Source organism: Camelus ferus, chromosome 6 (assembly GCF_009834535.1).
Source record: "Camelus ferus isolate YT-003-E chromosome 6, BCGSAC_Cfer_1.0, whole genome shotgun sequence".
In the NCBI taxonomy this organism is placed as follows: Eukaryota; Metazoa; Chordata; class Mammalia; order Artiodactyla; family Camelidae; genus Camelus; species Camelus ferus.
In genome coordinates, this window is record NC_045701.1 from 14161305 (window position 1) to 14180186 (window position 18882).

An 18882-nucleotide genomic window follows, 5' to 3' on the forward strand; every position below is an offset into this window, starting at 1 on the left:
AAAAAGAAAGAAAGAAAGAATCCTTGCTCTAGACGCAGGCACACTTCTCATCCAGCGCAGAGGTAGGCCTTCACCTGCAGCGCCTTCCCCTCCCCCTGGCCAGCTCTCACGCATTCTCTAAGATCAGCTCAGATGTTGCCAGAGCTGGTCTGGCGCCCCTCCCGTGGGCCTACCAGTGTCTCAGCACTTCTCACTCCATCACAAGTGATTGCTGTCTTGTCTGCCGAGACCGTCAGAAACACGAGCAACACTACGTTGATTATACCTGCCGCAGCAGAGATCCCCAACTTGACGGAATCGCTGTAGTTCCTCAAAATAAAGAAATTAGGGAAGCATACTTAGAGGGTCTCAGGGTCCAGGGAGAATGATTTTAAGGCGGGTCTTTCAAGGTGGGAAACTGGTTATGACATAATAGCTTTGGATTGGTGAGCCCAGCACAGGAAGAGTCTTAAAGCGAGTCTTGGTGGGTAAGATGTTGACCTGAAGCAAATAGACTGCCAGCTGTTTCTCCAGCAGGTATTGGTTTATTCACTATCAGCAGAGAATTGCAGGTCAGGGTCTACAACCATGGTGAGGCACGTGCAGGTCCCCACACAGCAAGGGAAGGAGAACTGTTTTATAGAGGAGAAAAGGACATTGGAAGGGCTGCAGTAAACAGAATCCATGACTTTTCACTGGCTGAGTCTTTGCCAGGGAAGAGGAGGAGTCTTTCTTTGTGTTGGGCTCTGCTGTCATCACAGCATGTGAGAGCGCCCCCTTCTGGTCTCCAACTATTTAATTGAGGTTTCTGTTTCAGTAATTTTTTACGAAGCTATTAGTCTTGATAAGTTGTTTGGTTGGTTCGCAGCCTTATCTTGCAGGGGCAGGTATTTCCTGGAGCAGGCCACTGGCTTATTTTTACTTGGTCTCGGTATTGTCTAACAGCACCGGGAACGTGTGCCTGGTCCTGGAATTGATTAATGTGGGGACAGGGGGTTAGGTGGGTTTCAGTTCTTACTGCCAATTTTGTTAACTGAGCTCCCAGAGAGCAGAGACCAAGATACAATCTTTGTGAGAGAAAGAAAAATACCATGTGATATCACTCATATAGAATCTAAAAAAAGAAAGAAGACCCTAATGAACTTATCTACAAATGGAAACAGACTTACAGACATAGTAGACAATCTCATGGTTACTGCAGGGAAGGGGGGTGGGAAGGGATAAATTGGGAGTTTGAGATTTGCAGATATTAACTAGTATATATAAAATAGATAAGCAACAAATTCCTTCTGTATAACACAGCGAACTATATTCAATATCTTATAGTAACCTATAATGAAAAAGAACATGAAAAGTATGCATATGTATGACTGAAACATTATGCTGTACACCAGAAATTGACACGTTGTAAACTGACTATACTTCAATTTTAAAAAATCGGAATAACAACCAATAAAATTTAGATGCATATTTAAAAAAAAAAAAAAAGACACAATCTTTCTGCAAACCCTAATGCCTAGCAGAGCACCTGGGCGTCATTAGCACATCGCAGATGCTGGTTGGCCCTGTGTGTGTGTGAGTGTCGGCACCTCTCAGAGCCTCTGGCAGACGGAGCAACAGGAGCATGTGTCTAGCAAAATGCTCCAGATGGGGCCTGCCGAGCAGTGTCGACATCACCTGCAAGTTTGTGAGAAATGCAGAGTCTCAGGCCCCACCCCAGCTCTAGATGAGCAAGCAGCAGGGCGAAGCGGGTAGGGCGCACATTAACATCTGGGAAGCACAACAGTGGGCTTGGCTGCTTGTGGGAGCTGCTCGAGGCTGTGTTTGGCAAACGCTCACAGCACTTCTACGTGCCAGGCAGGTGTCGAGCCCGCAGAGACCGCAGGGAGGCCTGTGGGTTTCGTACTCTCGGGCAGGCACATAAACACACAGCTCAAGGACAGCGAGGGTGTCAAAAATGAGCTGATCCCGTCTCAGTCCGGGAGAAGGAGTTCTGTGCTTGAGTCTAGATTTAGTGGGTGTGCATCGTGCACGTGTGTAAGGAGCCTCCTCTTCCCTATGGAACTTTAAGCAGCTGATTGGCACCCCTGACAGAAGTAATCCTGACAGCCACCCCCATCCTGTCCCTCCCCCCCCCCCACAGATCCTGACGGCGAGTGGCGATGGCACGTGCGCCCTGTGGGACGTGGAGAGCGGGCAGCTGCTGCAGAGTTTCCACGGGCATGGGGCCGACGTGCTCTGCCTGGACCTGGCCCCCTCGGAGACCGGAAACACCTTCGTGTCCGGGGTAAAGACCTAAGGGAGACCTCTGGGGGTCATTTGTCCACAAGGGAGGCCCGTGGTCGCAGTTCCTGTCAGTTCATGGGACCAGACTGGACACTTCCCTAGAAGGGGCTGGGGAGCTGTCCTCTGCTCCTGCTGCAGTGGCTGTGCTTGGTGGGCATCCCAGCACTGGGCTGTGTGGGGCTCCCCTGCTGCCACTGATAGTCAGCAGTCTGCAGAGAGATCTGGAATGTTCTCCAGGTGGGAATGCTGCCACATTTAAAACTGTCATTTCTCAAGTGGATAGCAGAGAGTTAGCATCTGAGAGCATAAGAAACTGCTCCAAGGGCACCAGGCAGCGCAGGTGGCAGGTGTGATCAGGGCTTTGGTGCTGGTGGGACACTCTCCCGCCCCACCCCTGCCGATCACCAGACCCTCCCACTCCTGGGTACAGGGAACAGCGTATTTGAAGGCTCGGAGTCAGGCAAACAGGCCACCGAGGCAAAGGAGCAGCAGACTGGGAGTCAGGACACCTGGGTCCCACCTTTGCTACCTGACTCTGCATTCCATCCTGTGTAAATTGGGCATAGGGCACAATAGCATTTGCCCCTCACCTTCCCCAGGATATTATGAGCAGTAAAGAGTTTACAACGTGTGCAAGTAGGAGAGGCAAGTATTTCTGTAGACACCTGGGAATAAGAGTGGAGGAGTGATCTGGCCAACCTGCCCCCTGGGTCCTGTCTCCTCAGGACCTCCGTCAGGAGGCAGTGGTAAGAGAGGACAGTGATGCAAACACCATCCAATGACGTTTGCAGCCGGAAGACATAAAGGCCCTTTGCTCCGAGCTGCCCACATCGTAGTCCTGGGCCTCGAATCAGCAGGGACCCTGATTTTCTTCTTGGGTATTCGGCCCCATTTGTATGTTTCATTCCTATGTCTGTATAACTGTGTTTATCTCTACTCAACTACACCATCTTTTCACATTGTTGATACCGTTGTAGATTATATTATCTCTTTCAGAATATTAAACTCCATCTAACTCAGGTCCTCTAAAGATCTGAAGAGGAAGACACTCCTGAGTCCTTTGTCCTTATTCTCAGTAAAGATGCTCGGCGTGCTGAACCCCACAGCAGGTCTTTCTGAGATATCAGTTATGGTTTCCTACCCACGCTTTCCTCTGGGTTCAAACCAACAACTTGGACACAAACGTTATCCTGTTACTCCTTCTGTTTGACTTTTAATTATACTACCCACGCTTGCTCACGGGACTGCTCTGCAGGAACTTATCAAAATGCTCCTAGAATCAGGGTAGTATAATGTGAAAGTCTTGTGTTTATGATTCTCTGGGTCAGGTTAGCAACCCAGAGAGGGTTCACCTTACAGATGTTGAGGTAGAAACCTAGGGAGGTAACCTGCCTGAGCCACCCAGCTGACTGCTGGCGGCGCCCTGACTAGGCTTCTGGTTTGCCAGTGCCCGGCCTGGCAGGCTGCTGGGGTACAGCTGGCCCAGGGGCACCTGGCTCCCCACCTGTGCTCAGGCTGCCCCGTACACCTGAGACAAAGCTGGCAGGTCTCACCACATCCTCCCCTCTGGCTGATAGAGGCAGAGATAAAGGGGAGGAGGGAAGGAAAGAGAAAAGTGAAGAGAAGTGCCCAGGGGGAAGGTGAGAAGGAGGCCTGGAGAGTTTGCACCCACTCAGAAAGGTGCAAAAATAGAAAACATGCTAAGAAGGGTGTCTGGGTGCCTTCTCTTACTCCCCCCACCCCCTCTGAGGGCTTACCAGTTGAGGAAAGTGGCCCTAGGTAAAGCTGCTCTCGGAAAAGCACATCTTCAGCCATTTACTAATGGGACCTAAGCAGTTTCTGTGACATAACCAGAACTCATGCTTGTCAGTAGCCAGTCCTTGCCGTGGCCGTAACTCTGGGTAACTTTGCATTTGTAGGGATGTGACAAGAAAGCCATGGTGTGGGACATGCGCTCCGGCCAGTGTGTGCAGGCCTTTGAAACACACGAATCTGACATCAACAGTGTCCGGTCAGTGAGTAGAATGTCCACGTTGCTTTTCTGTCCTCCGGTGTTCCCCAACCTGAGGGTAATGCTTATTAACCTCCAGGCTCAGCTTACTTGGTCGAGAGAAGCTTTCCAGCAACAATGGCTGATTTGTGGTGGGACCGAGTGGTACTCCAGAATTCTTGGAGAATTTTAATTTAACTGTAGTAGGGGGAATGGGTATTACCCTGCCTAAATCAAGTCAGTATTTCTCATTCAACAAATATTTACTAAGGACTTCTATGCTAGACGTTATTCCAGGAACTGGGAATGCAGTTCCCAACAAGGTAAACAAGATCCCTGCTCTCCTGCAGGAGACAAAGACAAAGCACAAATAAATGGACAATTTAAGATGCTGATTAAGTGCTGTTAAAAATGTAAAGCAGGGAAATGTGATGAGATAGGTTATTTCTTAGAATGATCAGAAAGGCCTCTCTGAGAAATTGATGTTTAAACTGAGGCCAGGATAATGAAGGAGCCAGGCTTGCAAAGAGCTGGTGGGAAAAACATGGAGATAAGATGTTCAGGGACCTAACAAAAGGCTAGGTGACCACTAGAGGGTTCTGAGCTGAGGAGGCAGCTAACACGATCCATGCTTTGCCTGTAAAAGATCACTGGCTGCTGTATGAAGAACAGATTGTAGGGGAGCGGGAATGGAAGCCTAACGGCCAGTTGGAAGGTTGCTGTGTGAGCTCAGGAAGGAAATGATGGTGGCTGACAGTAAAGAAGACACAGTGAGGACAGAAACGCCTAGAATTGGGAAGGATATGAGATTTTACTCTAGCTGCAAGCTATCAAGTAAGGCTGCCACGGTTTCATGGATGCTCTAAGAGGCACAAGACTCCTGGGTTAGAGATAAAGGACAGTTTATTACTCCTAGTGATGGCGGTAGCAAGGGTATCAGCATTTTTGTGCTGGTTACCATAGTAAAAGGGCCAGATGACCCCTGCACATGCAGAGGGTTGCATTATAGCAGAAGAACCCTGAGCTCAGGGAACCCACATCTTTTATAAGGGGAAGTAAGCACTGATCCATTTGCTAAGACCAGGAGGACTGGAGGCAGGGCAGGGAAGAAACAATTGTTGCACATGGATCCTGGAGCTCTGTTTTGGGTCAGGGAAATATGAGATGCCTGTTATACAACCAAATGGTGATGTCGGGGAGGTAGCAGGATCTGTGAACTGTATCTCATGAGAGAGCTCAGGACCTGACATGTAAATTTGGAAGCTGGCACTGTCGGGACAGGAATTAAAGTATAATCAATCAAGAATTGTCATTATGCTTAGAGGCAAGCACTAAACTTATTCCCCTTAAAAGCCAGAACACAGCTAAGAATATATAATTACCTTAGTAGTAGAAATGTTCATGAGAATTTTCTAGTTCTCTTATCTCAAATGTAGGAAAGGAAAAAAGGGGGAAAATATCGCTTCTTGCAAAAGTGCAGTGATCACCTAGACAATCAAAGGAAATCAATCAAGAAATTATTACAGATAGCAACTGAAGTTATTAAGATTAAGTTATTAAGGACAGACTAGAAAGAGACATAAATAAATTAAACCCTTGTATATTCATGAAGTAACAGCTGAGAAGTGCACATTCTCCCTCCTGTGCTGTGCCCTCTACCCAGACCCCTCTTGCTCTAATGTCCGTCAAGTCTCAGTTTAGGCTTCCGTCTCTCCAGGAAGCCTGACTGTGGAGCCGAGGATGAGGGTAACAGTCATAAGCATCATGTATTGCCAGCCCTTTGTTTGGCCACGTTCTTGCATATGCCGTCTCACTCAGACTTCACAGCAGGGAGTGCGCTTGTCCTCCTCACTTTTCAGATGAAACTAAGCCTGGGCCAGGTAAAGCCACCTGCCCGAAGTGTCGCATGCAGTGAGTGTGCAGTGCAGAGCGCTGCGTGTGGCTCTGTGTTGCAGTGCCTGTGTTTATGACCACTTTCTAAGCCTGAGCTCTGAGCCAAGTCTTGGGAATGGAATTGTGATCAAGGGACACCAGGGATACTGGGGGCCTGCTCTGTGGTCAGTGCCTGGTGCAGATGTACGTATTACCTCATTTACTCCTCACCAGCACTCTGCCAGGCCAGCGGCACTGTCCTCTGCTTACAGAGAAGAAAACTAGAGGCCAATGGGCCTTCCTCATGAGCCTCCCTTTCTGGCCTCCATAATGAGGGGTCCTTGTGTCCCTAGAAGAGGAGATTGGGACTCAGAGGGCCGAGCACAGGACAGCCCTCCTCGATGGTTTGGATGGGCATCCACAATGAGGAATCACCACTCTGAGTAAAGTGCTTTCTCCCCACACTCTCTCTCTGCAGGTACTACCCGAGTGGAGACGCCTTTGCTTCGGGGTCAGATGACGCTACAGTATGTTTCTAAGTTACTGCAAGCTTTTCCTCTTCGAAAGAGAGTTATGCTGACTTATTTTTATTTTTCAAAAATACCTTTTTCCTGATTACAGAAGTAATGTGAATTCAGTAAGGAAAACTTGGGGGGAAAACTAGATTACCTTTAATCTTTCTAACCCAGAAAATTCAAGTTGAGTGAATTCCTTTCTGTCTTTTTACTTTTTTAAACAAAATGCTTTATAATTTGCTTTTTTCACTTAGCAGTAGTTGTGAACATTTTCCCACACCGGTGAATATTTTTCTACATTATATTTTCTTAGTGATTGAATAGTTTTCCATGTTATGGACATGCCATCATTTACTTAACCAGTCTTCCACATTTGGACATTTTTTTTTCAAGGTTTTTTTTTTCCCTGTTTAAAACATTAAAAAATAAGCAAATATTTTTGGTACCTCTCTTATTATTTCCTTAGAATTAATTCTTAGACATGACCTTGCTGAGCAGAAATCAGCCTAATGTTAAGGCTTTTGATATGAATTGTCAGATTTTGTTGACCTATTTTTCAAGAAAAAAATACCTTCTTGTGCCCTCAAAATATCAAATATCTTATTAAATAATGGATTCCATCCTAATTTGCTGTTGTGGAAGAAATTACAAAGGAATAGATTGAGAGTTTTGATAATAATGAAAATGTAAAACTTCTTTGTCAAAACATACGTAACAAAATATAAGGGCGTACATTTTGGGAAAATTCATGCCATATGTGTGACAGATTGAGTTCATCTCCTGTAGGTATGAATGGAGTTGCATAACCAAGATAAGCACCCTCATTTAAAAAGAGGATAAAATACAGACCATCTACAGAGCAGTAAATCTAAAATGGCAAACACCTGAAAATGGTTTTTTTTTTAAAGCAAATCTCTGATCCCATTTTATTTTATTCACCTTTACTGTGATATAATTCCTGTACAGTACACTGAAAATGGTTTTTTTTAATTTTTATTACTTTTGTTGTTGTTGTTTTTGGTGGGGAGGTAATTAGGCTTGTTTATTTATTTATTTTTATTTTTCAGTGGAGGCACTGGGGATTGAACCCAGGACCCCATGTAGGCTAAGCATGCACTCTACCACTGAGCTCTACCCTCCCAACCACCAAAGTGTTTTGCAAGTCATCTGTAATCCCAGAAGTGCAAGTTTCAGTGATCAGATCCTCACTTGCCTCTTGGATTTGCCAAGAAATGCCCACTGTTGGAGACAGTGCAGTAAAGGAACCTTGGGCGAGCCTGGGTCAGGCCCTTTCGGACCTCCGTCTGGAGGGCAGTTTTGTGATATGAATCAAGAGCTTTCAGAACTTCCCTACCCTTTGATCTGGCCATGCTATGTCTTGGAAACAATTCTATTCTAAGGGTTCTATTGCTTAGCTATTCTATGGAAAATGTCAGAGATGCAGATAGCAATTTGTATAGAAGAATGATCATGGCTTCCCCATAACTTTATTTGTAAAAGGGACAAATTAGACACAATGAAACACTTAGCAGGCTATGGCTAAGTAGATTCTGATGTATCCACAAGAGGACTATAACAACCATGTTCATCAAGATTATTTAATGACATGAGAAAATACTCATAACATAATGCTAGTAGGAACAGAAATGAAACATCCACCCCATTTAAATACACACATAAAATAGAATAAGACTAAAGGAAATAGCCCAGGTGTTAGTAAAGGCCTCTAGGATAGGGGGTAACTTTTACTTCCTTCTCTATGCCTCTCTGGGTTTTTCTGAATTTTCTACAATGAACACATATTCTTTATCAAAAATTAGAAAACAGGGCTTTCATTTCTGTTTTTGTACCCAAAGAATTCTGTACTGGCTGTTTATTTGAATCTCCAGTGATCCGTGGAGATTACTAAGAATCGGGATTGAGGGAGAAAACACTAGGAGAGAGAACGAAAGAGGTTGCCCCTCTCCCCTCAAACGACACAAGCCGCCGGCACCGGGCCGTAGCTCTGTCGTCATTCAGGCACCAAACAGGATCCAGAAACAAGTGCTTCTTTGTCTCCTTTGTCACCCAGTGTCGCCTCTACGACCTCCGGGCAGACAGGGAGGTCGCCATCTATTCCAAAGAGAGTATCATCTTCGGAGCTTCCAGCGTGGACTTCTCCCTCAGCGGTAAGCTTTCATTTCAGAAGCTTTCCCGGGACTGTACGCCAGGACCTGAGCAAAACGCGGCTCTCCGTCAGGCTTCCCCTGGGCCCCGGTGCTAGAGTCTCTTTTTGCTGGTTTCCCTCCACTGCGTTTGTGACCCGTCGCTTGCCCTGCCCGAAGCGGCTTCCCCAGCCCCGCTCACTTAGGGGGAAGTGAAGGCTGGGCCCACCTAACGCTCATCTTCAAGACAATCACGGATCAAAACTCCATCTGCAGAGCCTCTAGGCATGTCCTCCCCAGCCTTCCATTTTCTCCTTCACACCTGAAAAGGGACTTTTTTCAGAGGTGGAAGCAGTGAAGCAAGAGTCCCTTTGTTAATGCTCTGGGGCTCGTGGCACCTCTGCCCTCCCAGCTGGGGAAGCCGCCAGTGAAAGGTCAGGCAGCACTGACAGGATGGGGCTGTTCAGTTCCCCCAGACACTCCCCTGTTCTGCAGCAGTGCCTTTGTGTAGGTGTGCTGCTGCTGCTGCCCGGTACATCTTTTCCCTCCCTCCCCTGCATGGCAGACTCCTATTCATCCCTCAAAGGCCAACTCAGATGTCGCTTCACCTGCAGTGCCCTCCTGGATCCCCCTTCCTCTGTGATCACACAGCGCTTTGCACATAGCTGAGCACTTCTGTTACAGCCCTAACCACACAGCCTGCCCGATACCACCCTCCACGGGGGGCAACTGTGCTTTCTCCTCTTTGAATCCCCAGAGCAAAGCAAGGTGCCTGGCACGTAGTGGGCACCAAATCCCTGTTTACTGAATGAATAAATGAATGAATGAGCAAGCGAGCCCATGAGTGAGAGTCATGAAAAGAAAAACAAGAAGGAAGGAACTGGTTTAAAACCCATCCTGTCTCCCACTTTAAGGTCGCCTGCTGTTTGCTGGGTACAACGATTATACCATCAACGTCTGGGATGTCCTCAAGGGGTCCCGAGTCTCCATCCTGTTTGGACATGAAAACCGTGTTAGTACTCTACGAGTATCCCCTGATGGGACTGCTTTTTGCTCAGGATCGTGGGATCACACCCTCAGAGTAAGAAAAGTTTTTCTACTTTCCTCTGTGTGTGAGAGCAGAAGTGATTAGCCTTCCTGAAAGCAGAGGGGTCAGGGTAAGCTACAATGGGCCTGGGCAGCCAAGTAGAGCTCCAGTTTCAATTCTGATAGCCACAGGGGGTGATTTGCCTGCGGAGGTAGTGGGTTCCCCATCAATGCAGGTATTCAAGCTTAGACACTCTGAAAGTCTTTAACACCCTGTTAAAGGCTAGTCTGGTCTAGCCTTTAACAGACCAGATTGCCAGTCTCACCTCCCAGTGGTGCAGGGTTCTTTGTCTGTGGTCACAGACCCCTGTGAAGTGCACACGGGGGCTTTAGGAGACCTATAAAGCCCCTACAATTATATGCCAAATTGTGTGCATTTTTCCAGGAAAAGGGTCCTCATTGCTTTTATTAGATAATAGATTCTTAAAGAACTCCATGACTTTGTCAGATGTTAGCTCCCTAGAAATACCACCAAAATAACGTGTTCATCAAACAAAGCCTACCTCACTGTGGGAGGTCACAGACTTGACAGTCTTATTAGCATTGCCGAAGGGGAGAGCAAAAGCAGATATTCATGAGGTTTTAGGAGTCTGGTTTAAGGCTAGGATTGGACAGATTTGTGGCATAGCTTAAGAGTGTTGAACATGGGGTTGGAGGAGGGAGAGAATTTCAGAGAAGGTCTTGAAAACTAGCCAGTCATTTGATGCTCTGTATCGTCCTGAGAAGTGACTGTCTCTTCTAAAGAGGGTAACTGAAATCGTCTAGCCTTAGGGTAAATAGATAAAAGGATTTTTGCCAAGTTCCTGAAACAAATAGTCAAGTTGTTTGTGACTTCATCGTTCTGGGTGAGATTTCCTAAATTAGTAAAGCACATCAATGTACCAGTGAGCTGAGTGGGTCCAGAGGGTTCTGGTTGTCAATGCAGGAGTTAACCATCCCTGGTAAGGAGGCCACTGATGCCCTTCAGACAATTAACTAAGGGAGGCGGGGAGGCAGAGCCAAAGAAGCACTTTTGAGTTGCTAAGAGTAATGTTATTCTTTCAAGACATGTGACTGTTCTATTTTGGATGAGGTGTGTGTGTTTGTGTACAGCAGACTTTGATTTTATCTCTTTAAACTTGGGTTTTGCAAGTGGTTAATTGAAAACAGACTAAAAATTATCTGTTTGTGTCTGCAGGTCTGGGCTTAATCACGATGCGCACAGGTACCTGAGGATAGAAGTTGAAATCGTCACCTGTAAATAGATCTTGCTTCTAGAGGATCTGAGATTGTATTGCAACTTAGCTTAAGGGAGCAGCTCCATGACAACGTTCACCAGGCATCTCTGATATTACTATTTAAACCACCACCCCGGAAAGATAGCAGCTTGAGCCGTCAGCACTATGGGAACACCTTCAAGTACAGTGTTTTTTATTTTGAACACTTTTTAAAATGTATCTATTTTTAAGGTTATTTTAAATTATACTAGTCTCAACTCATTCTATTACCAGTCGAATTCAGCATTTAATATATTTCATGTTGTTTCCTTGAATCACATTTACTTTCCAGGGCACTTTAAAATCTGATTTTTCTCAGTGTACACTGTGACTTTGGGAACTTTCCACTGGACATGCTGATTCCAATGGTCTGGATGAGAAGGACTGTGTTCATGGTCTTTGACAGAAGAAAAGTTCCAATTCCAAATGTAATTAGACAAAATCAATTTTTTTAAATGTGTTTTTGTGACAGTATCTTTTTTCAGCTTTGCATCCTATTGTCTTTTTTGAGCTGAGACATTTCCATATATGTGAACAGTTATAAATGAAGCAGATTTGCATAAAATGGACAGAAGGTTTGATTTATGAATCATGCAATGGTGCGATGTATCACTGTATCACATGGACAGGACATTTTCTTTCATTTGAGGGGAAAGCTGAGTGCTGCTTGTGACACAAATGCTTCTCAGAGCAACCGAAACCTTTCTGTGTGGGAACCCAGGACAGTAAACTTAACCTATTTGTAGTGTTAGACGTATTAGGATTGGTAGCATCCTCTCAGGATAAAGTGAATGTCATCCTTATCAATTACACTCATATTTATTGCATTGCAGGTGTAATTACATATACAAATTATTTGATAGGTCTCGAATGATAATGTCTTTGCTTCACTTATATTGAGAGAAAAATACCATAAAAATATCTTGTCTTTATTTGAAACTCAGTAATTCCGTCTGGGAGATACTAAGTGCTTTAGTTACAGGATTGTTTCTTTTCTGTTTTGTTTTGTTTTAAGGTGTAGAGGCTTATTCTTTGTTTTAGAAAACACCTCATTCGTAAAGATGACATGCGTCACTTAGGGAAATAAAAGGTCACCTCAGACCAAAAATCGTTCCCGGGTGAGGCCTGCCCTGCAGGTGGTCTGGGGTCCCCCGACCAGGCCCTTGTGGCGCCCGAGGGCTGGATGTGCTGAGTCCCCCCATCTTCCGGCCGCTTCTGGCCCTGCGCCAGCCTGGCCCTCCTCCGAATGGTAGTTCTGGCTTTACAGGCCCAGCCCTGGCTCTGCTGCTTGAAGAGACCCTTCCAGAGCTGGAGCCTCAGGCAGGCCTGGACCCGGTGCTCCTATAAATCTCAGAGGGTGGGCCCGGCCCACCCGCAAAACTACTGTTCAAGTATCAAGATGGGCCAGTCAGAAATCACCCAGGCCAGCTTGCCCATCAACTCTTTTTAAGTAAACATAATCGTTATATTTAATCATTTGCCAAGAAAACATCTACTGACACAGCAGGCCCTGGTGAGGGGAGAAAAAAATGCAAGGCCCCTGCCTACCACCCCACCCCCACCCTGAGAGCCCAGAGGGCAGGGGGAGGGAGTGTGGTCCAAAGGGACCACTTTTCAGCCCCTTTCTCCCCCTAGTGGCTTCCAGTCTGGGCAGTGGCTCCGGGAAATGAGCACAGGGGCTACCCAGCTCCTGCCAGCTGCTGCAGGGGTCAGGCCCCCTGTGAAATTCCCCATCTTGGCTCCCAGAATGTTCCAGAGTTTGTTCCTGGGCTCCTAGTTATGGCATCCCCTTCTCTCTCTCCCACAGACCCTTTCGTGTCTCTGCACCCTGACGTGGGCCTCCCAGAAGTGAAGGAAGTCAGGGTGAAGGAAAAGTCACCCAGACTCAGGGGAAGCAAATTCAAGGTTATATGTTCAGAGATGGAGGTCGTCTTCACTATGTCTGCAAAGTAGCCCCTAACTTTTCAGTCAAAAAAGTGACTTTCGGGGCCCTGTGAGAGTGTTCCCTCACTCACCCCCATGGGCAGTAACCCAGTCCCTTGAAAGCATTTAATGTCATGGTGGGTGGTGCTGAGTATTTATTGAGGCAGTCCTTGGCTGGGAATATACTACACCACGTGGAGTCTCAAGGGTAAACTCCAGGTAATAAATTGTATTTTGCATATTGAAAATAGTGCTGAGTGGAGTTTTTTAACCAGGTTTTCTTTTTTTTTTTTTTTTTTTTTAGAGGACTTGGAAGCAAAACTACCAAACCAGTTGTGGTGAAGGGGCCAAACAGATGTGCCCCTGGGTGTGCATATCCTTGGACGCCCCCCTCCGCATCCAGAGAGAAGGGTTAGACAGGTAGAGGGGTCAGACAGGAGGTGTGTGCTGATGGGTGCTTGTGGGAAATTCCTGCAAACTGAAACCCAAGCAGCTGCTTTGGAGGGAGTGGCTGCCGGCCTCCCAGAAGTGGGGCCCGACTGCCAGTCCTCTTCTGGAATGAGCCAGAGGCGAGAGCAGGCCCTCCATATCCACTTCCCTCTTCCCACCCTTGACCTCCTCCACACCCTTCCCTGGATTATAAGTGGCTTAAAAACAGCACAGTTTGTAAAGGCCTTTGCATCCCGGGATCTCGTAGTTTCTTGGCCATCTGGCTTGAAAGTGGTCCTGCTGAGACTGGGATTCATCGGTAAGAGGGCATGAGGACAAAGTGTGTGCACCTCCGTTCAGAGGCAGCTCCACCACCTTCACAGGAGACATAATATCTAAGTTTCTTTCAGCCTCAGTTTCCTCATCTAGGAAATGGGACAGCTCTAAAGTGTGTAAAGCATGGACCTCAGCCATTGGTGCATCTTCAACAAGGGTTAGTGCCCTGCTTCCTCCCTTCCCCTCCTCCCTTTCCTGTTCCCTTCCTCTCCTTCCCCTCCTCCTCTCCCTCCTCCCTTTTCCCCTTGTTCATTCTTTCCTGTCCCCTCCACGTAAGGCTTCCCCACGCATGCATCAGATTAGTAATTACCATCAATTAGAGGTTCACTTGGGCCAGTGGTTCTCAAAGGTTTCCATCTTAGGATCCCTCTACACTCTTAAAAAAATTACTGAGGACCCCAAAAAGGGGTTTATGGGCATTATATCTATCAATATTTATCATATTAGAAATTAAAACTGAGAAAAATAAAACACAGGAACACAGAAGCACACCTTCTACTGGTGATCCTTTCACCACACATCAGTGGCCTTTGGAAAACTCCAGAGAAAGTGGAAGTTTTCAAAGCTACACATACCACAAAAGAGTCAGTATTATTATGAAAATAGTTTTGCCCCTGGAGGACCCCTGGAAGGACTCCCAGGGCCAGAGCTACTTATCTGGGCTAATGAGCCCTTTTCCAGTCCCTCTATTTGAGACCGCCCTGGGGCCATTCAGGCCCTGGTGTGTAGGAGCCCCGGAAAAAGGGGAGAAAGAGGAAGGTAACTGAGAGAGGCGGACTCACAGGGAGGCTCTGGGGCAGCCACGACCATGGGTACCATAGGAGGGTCCTTGCGGGCACGGAGAGTGAGTGGGAAAGGCAAGAGACTGATGGAGGCCTGTGAGTCACTGAAAATCTTTTTGAAGGAGAAACCTTGAGATTCTGGGCTAAGCCCAGCTGATAAATTAGAAGATTGACTGGTGTTGGGGTTGGAGCCACATCTTTGTCAGCTAGCTTCCCTCCAAGACTGAGGAGCTGACTGAGCTGGGATTTGGAGATCTGCATTTCCCAAACTTGCCCTCTGGCCCAACAGCAGGTTAAAAATACAGACCTTAAATTAAGGCCCCCCTCTCCTGGAGTTGGGACCAGGCAGGCCTGAGGTGGGCCAGGAGTTCTGAGGAGGAGGCAAGTTGGGGAAAGCTCTGGTGAATCTTCCTGTCTCTGTGGATCCTTTGGGGGTGTGTGCAGCTAAACCTCCCACTGGTGATACAGGAGAATCAGGTCACTCTTCCAGGCATTCACGGACCCCCTCTTTCTCTAGCCAGGACTTGGCTGGAGCTAGGCTGGCCTTCAGGACTGGTGAGTCTCTACAGCAGGCTGACTCACGGCTAATTCTGGTGAAAGAAATGAAATGAATATGTTTCTGTCATTGTAAAAAAGGATGTAGACCCTCTCGTGCCGGGGTGGGATCAGAAACAATGCACTGGTTAATTTAACCACATAAATACAGAAAATTTAATGTAAATGTGGGATGAACATTTACGCAAAGACTGTGACAACAGGAAATGACTATCTTTGAACCCAAGGTTACCTAACCAACACATCACTGGTACAGGCTTAACTTTGTCCTGAACCAGGAGTCACTGTTTCCAGCCTATCTGTGCTCCCAAGTAATAGGTGGCCTCCCACTCCTAGGTCTGTATCCAAGAGAAATGAAAACATGCCCACATAGAAACTTGAACATAGATGTTCATCGCAGCTCAAAGTGCACTAACTCAAATGTTCAACAACTGATGAATGGATGGTTGACCAAAATGTGGTATATCCATCCAATATTATGCAGCCAATAAAAAGGGATGAAGTACTGATTCATACTACAACATGGATGAAAACATTATACCAAGTGAAAGAAGACAGTCACAAAGGACCACATTGCGTCTGATTCCATTTATATGGATTTGTCCATAACAGGCCAACCCATAGAGACGGGACATCAATTACCGGTTACTTAGGGCTAGGGGACTGTTTCCTTTGCGGTAATGAAATTAGACAGTGGTGATGGTTGCACTACTCTCAATATACTGAAACCCACTGAAATACATACTTTAAAAGAGTGAATTTTATGGTATATGAATTGTATCACAAGAAAGCTGTTAAAAATGTATGGGGAGAAATTGTAGGTGGTTTCTAGCTATTTTTAGTATTTAAAAAACAAAACCAGAAACCATACAGGTAAGGCTCACCAAAATGTCACATCTTGGTTTTTTGGTTAAAAGTGGGACAAGTGAGCCTGGTAACCCCGGTCAGTTCATACTAATAATAAAAGCTGCATTGTAAAGAGCGTCTGCTATGTGCCAGGCACTATGCTAAGGCCTTTGCACATACTAACTCAGGTAGTCCTTGTAACAGCCTATGATGCAGACAGTTTACAACCTCCATCTCTTTTGGGGGGGAGGGACAGTGAGGTTTATTTGTTTAATTTCATTTTTCTAGCATGATTACTGGGGATTGAACCCAGGACCTCATGCATGCTAAGCATGCACTCTACCACTGAGCTATATGCCCCCACTTCTGCCTCTATTTCTTAGATGGGGAAGTTGAGGCAAGGAGAACTGCACAACTTGCTTATGGTCGCCCAGCTTCTAAGCGGCAGAGCCGGGACTGCAACCAAATCTGACTGCAAACTGGACCGGAAATTCTGTGTGGAGGTTAATGTATTCATTTCTTGTTTAATTCAACTGATAATTATTAGAGTTAACCAATGGCAGGGCCAGAGGAGTTACCACTAATCCCCCAGCTACTCCAAATCTAAAACTATGCTTGCTGCTGAAAAAAAGATTAAAAAATCAAAAAAATAAATGCATGACTCCCTTGCAAAAAAAAAAACATGAACATATATCAAAATGTTTATTGAACTTATCAGTTAATGAGGGAACTCGTAAGATGTCACAACCAATTCAGTTTGATGTACAGAGATTTGTATTCCCTCTGACGAAATTCATTTGGCTCTCCATAGAGGAATCTCTGGCGGTGCCCAGTCAGGCACCCAGCAGTAGCGTTAGCCAGCTCAGCCTTCGCAGGAGGGATTCTGCTGTTGCCACATCCTCTCTTCCTGGTGCACGGCCTCTTCATTCACTGGCCCATCAAGCTGTGTAAAGAAGCTCTCTGAAATCACAGAGCACAGAATTTTGTCTACCTGATGACTAAGAGTCTTCTGGTGGTGGCTGCCCTTTGGAGGCATTGACATGGGACATGAATATCTTCAGCCTGTACCTATTCAGAGGGGTCCAGGCACGTACCTCTTCCCAAGATTTCCATGTCACCAATCTTCCAGTCTTTCCTTTCAAGGCCCTGACTATCCAGCCAAACCATCAGCAACTGCCCATGAATCAATGTCGATCTGTACTCTGGCCATCTCTCAGCCCAGACACAGTGTACAATGAGATATCCTGCTTGAATTTCTGCCCACTGGGAGGCTTTTCCTTCACCACTGTCTTCACAACTCCCCCCACCAAGTTGAGCTGTAATGTGCCAGCTGTCCACTTCCGTGTGTACCAGCATATCATACAGACCCATCTGTAATCCAGGCTTGAGTTTTTCTCCCTCAGTCAGCTGGTCATAAGCAGGCCCCTGGAGGCCACAGGCATGGGATGAGGGAGGAGGCAAAGCAATAGGAGCTGGACCCACCTGCTCATGCAGTTACTTGTACCCAGTGGACTTGCCTGAGTCCAGCCTCTTAAATGCCATTTTCACTTGATGACAGATTGCTACTGTGCACACCCAGCCTTATAACATGGTAGGTGAGACAACGTCCATAGTATGACGAGAGCTTAAGCTGCATGGTCACCTCATTCAGCCTCTACTGAGACCCAGTAGCAAGCCAGAACCTGCTTCTCAAAAGGAAAACAGTTATCTGCAGAAGAAGACAGATTTGCCTCCGGCTCCTAGAGGTCTGCACTGTCATTCTGTTGGTGCTTGTCAGAGGCTCCGTACAGCTCCGCCATTGGGTCTGTTGGATCATAAGACCCAGCGTAGAGCAGTTGGTACTGCCTATGCGGGCTGCAGAGCCTTCTCTTGTTCTGCTCCCCAATCAGCCAGCCTGCAGGTGGTTGAGGGTGCATGCCCATGTGTGTATGTTGCCTCCAAAGTGGCCTACCAAGACCTCTTCTTGCAGATGATAAAGATGCAGCAATTCACCTTTCCCTGGGGGTGGGGAGGAGGATACCTCAAAATGCTCCAGACCAATGAATCCTCACAAATTTCACTGTTGGTGCCAATTCTGTGTCAGTCTGGGTCCAATCAGGAGAAAGAAGCCATAAAGTAACATGAACAGAGAAAGATTAGTGTAAGAAGTATTAACTATAATAGGGAATTGGATTAATGAGGGAAATGGCCAATAGAAAGTGGAAAATTCTAAGCAATATAGGGATGGTACCTTTAAGAAGCAGCCACTATCGTAGAGGTGGGTACTCCCTCAACTTGTATTAGACCGATAATTTAACTCTACTGTTAAACTGATTGCCTGTTTTTTTGTCCCATCACTAGATTGCAGTGTCCTTAAGAGCAGGGGCCACATGTCTTGTACTCCATTGTATCTCCAGTGCTAAAGGGGAGACAGCCCCCCAAGACTTAGAGTAAATGAGTGGATGAATGAATGAATGCAGCAAATATGGGCACTCTAGCAGCCTGTAGGAGAATTATCCTTCCTGCCACGTGTGCCAGACCCAAAGAAAGGTATCATCAACACACATTGGACGCTTCCATCCAATCGAGAAGATGCTGATAATCCTATTAAGGGAGCCGCCAGTGTAAGGTTTTGTGTAGCCTTTGTCAGCCCCTCCTTAAGAGGAGGCAAAAGTCTAGCCCAGCTTCCCAGACTGTCCCCTCTGAGTTCTCAGTTCCTAAATTGAGAGCTAAACAATAACCCTCATAAGAGTCTCACTCTGCCATTGTTTGCTACATGAACACAATGCACACCGCTAGGCCTCGCTAATTGGGACCAGAACAGGTGTAGGTGAGATTCCCATCAAAGTCTCTTCTCCAGGTCTGAAAAAGCAACTGCCCGGGGCGGGGCGGGGCGGGGCGGGG

At 46.5% G+C, this 18882-nt stretch overlaps 1 protein-coding gene across 2 annotated transcripts in view; it reads left to right on the plus strand.

The window, feature by feature from the left end:
- Positions 1–13299, plus strand: part of GNB5 (G protein subunit beta 5) — a 38733-nt gene extending 25434 nt beyond the window's left edge. The window contains exons 6-12 of one of the 2 annotated variants that reach the window (XR_004320442.1): positions 2123–2266; positions 4185–4276; positions 6606–6654; positions 8714–8810; positions 9701–9867; positions 11050–11270; positions 12936–13299. Coding sequence is in view for 1 of the 2 variants with exons in the window: in XM_032481177.1 (XP_032337068.1) it covers positions 2123–2266; positions 4185–4276; positions 6606–6654; positions 8714–8810; positions 9701–9867; positions 11050–11061 (561 nt within the window). In the remaining variant the exon portion in view is untranslated. Of the gene's footprint in view, positions 1–2122; positions 2267–4184; positions 4277–6605; positions 6655–8713; positions 8811–9700; positions 9868–11049 lie in introns of both variants that reach the window. The other variant, XM_032481177.1, reaches the window with a different exon arrangement.
- Positions 13300–18882: the final 5583 nt, after the last annotated feature.